Here is a 5,707-nt window from a genome sequence, read left to right on the forward strand (position 1 = left end):
TTAGAAAAATTAGGAGCAAGATGTTATGTGCAAAAGAGGATTTGAACTAAAAAAATTGGGTCATCCTTGGAAACATCTTACCACTACACTATACCTTTAAGTAACAAAATGATGCTGTTTCAAACCAATATATTTTATGCTTTTCACCCTTAATTTACTCGTCTTAATTTACTTGTCGTAATTTACTTTATCGGCCCCAAAAAAGGCGTCGTGATATTATCAATGCTATCCATTGATACCACCTAACAAGGATCTTTTTTAAAGACCTGGTAGGAAATAGAGTGTTGAGGCGATAATGTACAACATGGCCTCTCGAGATTAAACTCTAATGTAGCGTAGTACTACGAGTTTTCAGAGTTTCAGTTCTTAAATTTTATTCAAGCGGGGGCTGATGCAGACGTCTCCAAAAAATCCAAAAAATAAAATAAAATAAAATTGTGCAAGAGATAATCGTGTTGTTAATTTTTGCTGATGAAAAGAAAAGCGTGGGCGCTTTTCTGTGCTTCACTAATACTCCTCCTTTACAGAAGCATCATCCTGCTCTTGCTACATCTTTCTTCTGATTTTTCTCTCAGGCTAGTGCCTAATATTCCAAGTAGCCTTGCATTAATCATCGGTGTGCTTCACGTTTCAAGTATATGGTCAGTTCTAAACCTTTGCTTGATTTTCTCGAATCTTTTATTTTCAAAACTGGCACATGAAGGACGCCACCATAGTTTTTACTATTGACAGACATCCTATATTTCTTTTTACTTTGAATGCATGATGCATGCTGCTCCTGTATGTACTGATTTCTTTGGTTGCCTTTGTGGGTATTTTTGCCCTTGCATCTGCTTTCAAGATTATTGAGCAAGATTCATGTTAAGACACAATCTCCACCTAGATGTAAACATGGGCCTCCCTAATGATGAGAGTCCCAAAACTGACATCAGGGGCCTGTGAAAAGTGTGTCAAGTTCTGTTCTCTTTGTAATGGGTGGCTAATTATTTTTAATGCAGCAGTTTAGAGGTGGACAATGGCATGCCTGAACAGCCGTGGCTTAAACATAGATAGATTGGGAAGCCAACAAGCTGTTCAAGTCTCTCGTAGAGCTACACAGTATTTTGGAGGAAAGTCTGTCTCCCTCAAAGGCTTCCATAAAGGGAACGTTTTGCTCTTCACAAACCATGGTCATGACAAAAGTTTGAAATAAAGAATGCAAAAATTTAACTCTATTAATCGGATGTTTATGAGAGCACGTCCATTCCTTGTAGCTGATGTGAAGCCTGATACATGTGCTAGCTTTGCAGGGTACGGTGTGCTATCCTTGAAAGAGAAACTAAGGTTTCAAAGAGGACACTTTTACATGAACTTTATGACCAGCAGAAGCAAAGCCCTTGGTATGATAATTTGCAGCGGCCTGTAACAGATTTGAAGCCCTTGATTGACAGCGGGGTTCGAGGTGTTACAAGTAATCCCACAGTAAGTAATACTTAGCAGATGCATGCGTGGGTGTGCAGTGCGCACGAGTGTGTGTGTGTGAGAGAGAGAGAGAGAGAGAGAGAGAGAGATCAACATCTTCAAAAGGACCAGAGGGTCCATGATGTTAGAAGTCATCTCCTGTCTATCCATATACACCAGGGCCTTGTTGTGGGTGTGCCCGCCCTTATTAGGTGTTTTCTCATTTTTCCCCACTCTCCATATTTTTTTCCATTTTTTCCTATTTTTTCCTTGGCTTGGGTGGTTGCCCTGGGATGGCAAGAGGACCCATATGCTGGCCGACTGTAACAGTTGTTGATCCTTGTGAGGAGTATGGTGTCTCTCTAACTCGGAAGCAGAATGGTTCATTGGTTTGGTTGATGTATACTAGATTGGACGGGAGCTTCCTGATGAGGTTGTTGAGCTTATGTTTGCAGATGACTTTTTGGGAGGCAGGATTGTGTATCTTGTGGTTTCTGCAGCATGCGAAGGATCTTGGACTCTTTTACACAGGAGGGGGATTGATGGATGGAGTCTGACTCCACGGTTGGAGTGACTCAGATTGGGGAGGAGATCTAGACACAAGGAGATCTACTTCAGGTGACAGTTTTACCCTCGGCTGCAGTTTTATGGAGCAGTAAGAGGCAGCTATCTCTTGCCTTGTTGACAGAGGCAGAGTGCCGGGCTGCTTGTGGTGCTCTTGCGAGGTGGTGAAGTTACAGAGGTTACTTAGCGGGATTGGGTTTCCAGTGATGGAATCCTTGGTCATCCAAAGGCACTTTCTTCGTGAATAGATTGTTTCTGATGATATCTTGCTAGAGTTTTGTTCGACGGAGGACAGTGCGGTGGACCTCTTTACGAAGTCGCTATCTCAGATGTTGCTCTGGCGGCATATTTTTTCCCATTTTTCCCTATTTTTTCCTTGGCTTGGGTGGTTGCCCTGTGATGGCAGGAGGACCCATATGCTGGCCGACTGCTCCTTCAGGTCCCCGACCTCTCATGGATGCTGGCCGACTGTGTACAGCTGGCCGATTGGTGCTTTTGGCTGGTCGTGGAGATTCAGGTCGAGTCGGCTGCCTTTTCTACAGGCCGACTGCATGTTTGGGGTCATATAAAATGGCCCCATTGCCCCATGCCATTTATTTTTCTGCACTTGCTCTTGTGTTCTCAGATTTTGTCTTCATCTCCGCTGCATATTCTAACACATGAGACCAGAAGTAATACATGTAATCCACGAGAGACTATTGTGGCATCATCACATACAGTATACATACTACTCCTGTACCGCTTGAGGATTGGAGCTGTTCCAATGATGGCACCCAAGGTCCCTGTGGACAGGGGGCGCCTGGCTTTCTAAAGCTGCTGTGATCTGTCTAATGGTGACCCCTTGGTTGCACTGGGAGGCTGTTTCCGATGTTGACAATATTGGTGTGTTGATCGGACTTGTCATGATCCTTTTGAGGCCTACCCGTCTGTCATGAGAGAGACAATTGAGAGTTGTAGGCCAGGAACACCTAATTTGTCCTCTATGTGATTGCAGATATTTCAGAAAGCGATATCTTCCTCAAGTGCTTATGATGATCAATTCAGGTAAAAGCCGTGTCAATTTTAACAACAATATGTACTTGTTTTTGTCTTGGGATTTCAAGTACCTTCTTACATCTTACAGGCAGCTTATCGAAGAAGGCAATGGGATCGAAGATGCCTATTGGGGCCTAGTTGTGAAGGACATTCAGGATGCTTGTGTGCTTCTCAAGGGCATATATGAACAGAGCAAGGGTAAAGATGGGTATGTTTCAGTACAAGTCTCACCAAGGCTTGCACACGAGACGGAGAAGACAGTTGCAGCTGCAAAATGGCTGCACAGTGTAGTAAACCGGCCAAATGCTCACATCAAAATCCCTGCGACTGCAGAATGTGTCCCGGCCATCAAAACAGTTATTTCCTTGGGAATAAATGTCAATGTTACGGTAAGCGGATGAATCCCTATATCACCTGCATGCGGAGGGTAATGAAAAATAGGTCTTTTATGCGTCTTGATCAATATACACATCACATATCGTGTTAGTATATACTCTACATACTTGTAACATTAAACACCCCTATATGTTAGAAGCTAACAAACAAAATGCCCCCCCTCTCTCTCTTGTATATGTGAAGACTGTAAATAGGCCTGGTTAAGAAACCATCTCCTGTGCATCCAAATGATGGCATTCGTTTTTGTTGAATGACGTTCCTGGACCTACGATGTGCAGCTTATTTTCTCATTGCCGAGGTATGAGGCTGTGATGGAAGCATACATAGAAGGATTGGAAGCTTTGGAGAATCCAGATCTTTCAGGGGTAGCCAGTGCTGCTGCTTTCTATGTAAGCAGGGTTGATATTCTGGTTGACAAAAGGCTAGAAGAAATCGGAACTGAGGAAGCCCTGGCACTCCGAGGAAAGGTGAGTTGTTTCTACGCATGTTTTCCTTCTTTTTTCTTTCTTTCTTTTCTCCTCCTTTATTGCCAAGTGAGAGTGGCTGATAAAATGGATGTTTAGGGGCTTTACAGACATAAGCTTACACCCGTTTCTAGGGGAGTTATCAATCTAATCGAGTTGATTTCCCTTAAAATCCCTTCCAAAATGGTGTTTAAGCCAAGCTTCTTGGCAGGCTGCTATTGCTCACGCTGCACTGGCCTACAAACTATACCAGGACAAGTTTTCTGGCTCGCGATGGGAAGCTCTCAAACATCGTGGAGCGCAAAAACAACGCTTGATGTGGGCGTCGACTAATGTCAAAAACCTGGCATACCCAGATACACATTATGTCTCTGCTCTTATTGGTCCTGATACAGTAAGCAGTGACACATCAATGATAACCATTCTTTGATGTATTCATTTGGTTTTGTGGATCTTTTGATGCCATCCTTTGTGTTCTGTGCCTTGATTCTAGGTTTCAACGATGCCGGATGCTGCACTCAAGGCTTTTGTGGATCATGGAAAAGTCTCGAGGACTATAGATATGGACTATGTGGGAGCTCAGAAAGTTTACAACAAAATTGAGGAGCTGGGTATTCATTGGGCAGATGTTGGGTCCTTGTTGGAAACAGAGGCGGTGGCTTCTTTCAAAAAGAGCTTTGATGATATACTTGGTACCTTGGAGAAAAAATCTGCAGTCCTGTAGGACAACCCCTGAGATGGGTTGTGGTCTATGTGGTATCTTGGAGATTTTTAGCAAGGCCAAGAAAGTGGCTATCTTCTCTTGAGTCTTTTGAGGGTCAGGGATGATGGCAGACAATACAGACTTTTTGTCTAGGAATACAATCTCACATACAGTCACCGACTCTTCAATAAACCAGTCAATACAGCATGGCCACTGAGGCTGTCTGGGATGGAAAATAAGAAATAATATATGCATTTAACTTATACTACATAGAATTGAAGGACAGTATTAACCTGTGTTCTCCTAAATGAGTGACAAATGAGAATTTTACCTTATAAGATGATTCAGATGTGTACTAGTTCAAGCAAAAGATAAGCATTATAGATTTCCCCATAAAGAGATTTGGTTTCAGAGTTTTATTCAAAATCTTAAAAGATTGATTAAAAAAAAACAGTCTTAAAAGTTCTATATGAATGATCATGAATTTAGGTTTAAGTGCTTTGGGAGGACTTCTTCCTGTACGAAAGGAAACTAGCGATAGTTTGAAAAGTGCTACCAAAGCAATGTGAGCTATATCTATATCCTTCAGTGTAAATTCGTAAGGACAACCACAATGTTTGGGCATAGCGAAAAGATTCAATAATGCAAGCCTTGCAAATAAGGGTGCAATTCCATGCATGAAAGGGATGGATGGCTTGTGAAACTAACCTATGTTGCATTATTTGAGTTGATTTCTTTGTTGCAACAAATCCACAGTAGCTCACCTATTCAAATCTGTATGCCAAAAAAGGCACTCCTTCACATGAAACATATTTATAAAATAATGATTTTAGGTCTTAATTTGAGTGAATTTTTCCAACCATAGTGTCTTTGCTTGGTTAAAATTTAAAATATATTTAATTTCAAAAGGAGAAATCCTTGGAGTGAGACTTAATTATGAAGCATTGCAAAAACTTAATCATAATAAAGCTATTAGACTTGATTTCTCCGATGGTGTTTTTTGTTACACACAAGATTATCTTATGCTTCAATTGATAGATTTTAGACTATCTGTAATTATAAAAAACCATTCAACTTCGAAACGAGTATTGGGTTGCAATTCTAT

The 5,707-nt window shown here is 41.5% G+C and overlaps 1 protein-coding gene across 2 annotated transcripts; it reads left to right on the plus strand.

Annotated features, from left to right (window-relative positions):
- The first annotated feature begins 462 nt into the window (after nt 1–462).
- Nucleotides 463–4,913, plus strand: LOC147623555 (uncharacterized). 2 transcript variants are annotated; one of them, XM_086820101.1, is made up of 8 exons: nt 463–641; nt 999–1,142; nt 1,289–1,461; nt 2,999–3,048; nt 3,128–3,428; nt 3,714–3,902; nt 4,111–4,293; nt 4,393–4,913. In XM_086820101.1, exons 2-8 carry the CDS (start codon nt 1,016–1,018, stop codon nt 4,621–4,623), a joined length of 1,254 nt encoding a protein of 417 aa, XP_086676227.1. In that variant the 5' UTR covers nt 463–641; nt 999–1,015; the 3' UTR covers nt 4,624–4,913. The 2 variants fall into 2 exon arrangements, with proteins under 2 accessions (XP_086676227.1, XP_086676228.1); XM_086820102.1 differs by having other exon boundaries at nt 1,002–1,142.
- Nucleotides 4,914–5,707: the final 794 nt, after the last annotated feature.

This window comes from Cibotium barometz, chromosome 26 (genome assembly GCF_041138505.1).
Source record: "Cibotium barometz isolate CiBa-2024 chromosome 26, ASM4113850v1, whole genome shotgun sequence".
Taxonomy (NCBI): Eukaryota; Viridiplantae; Streptophyta; class Polypodiopsida; order Cyatheales; family Cibotiaceae; genus Cibotium; species Cibotium barometz.

Excerpts from the sequence above, each read along its gene's own strand:
- LOC147623555 (XM_086820101.1), top strand. The coding sequence starts at position 1,016 with ATGGCATGCCTGAACAGCCGTGGCTTAAACATAGATAGATTGGGAAGC. Across the intron at positions 1,143-1,288 it reads CCTCAAAGGCTTCCATAAAG|GGGTACGGTGTGCTATCCTT; the intron begins GGAACGTTTTGC and ends GCTAGCTTTGCA. Across the intron at positions 3,903-4,110 it reads CCCTGGCACTCCGAGGAAAG|GCTGCTATTGCTCACGCTGC; the intron begins GTGAGTTGTTTC and ends GCTTCTTGGCAG.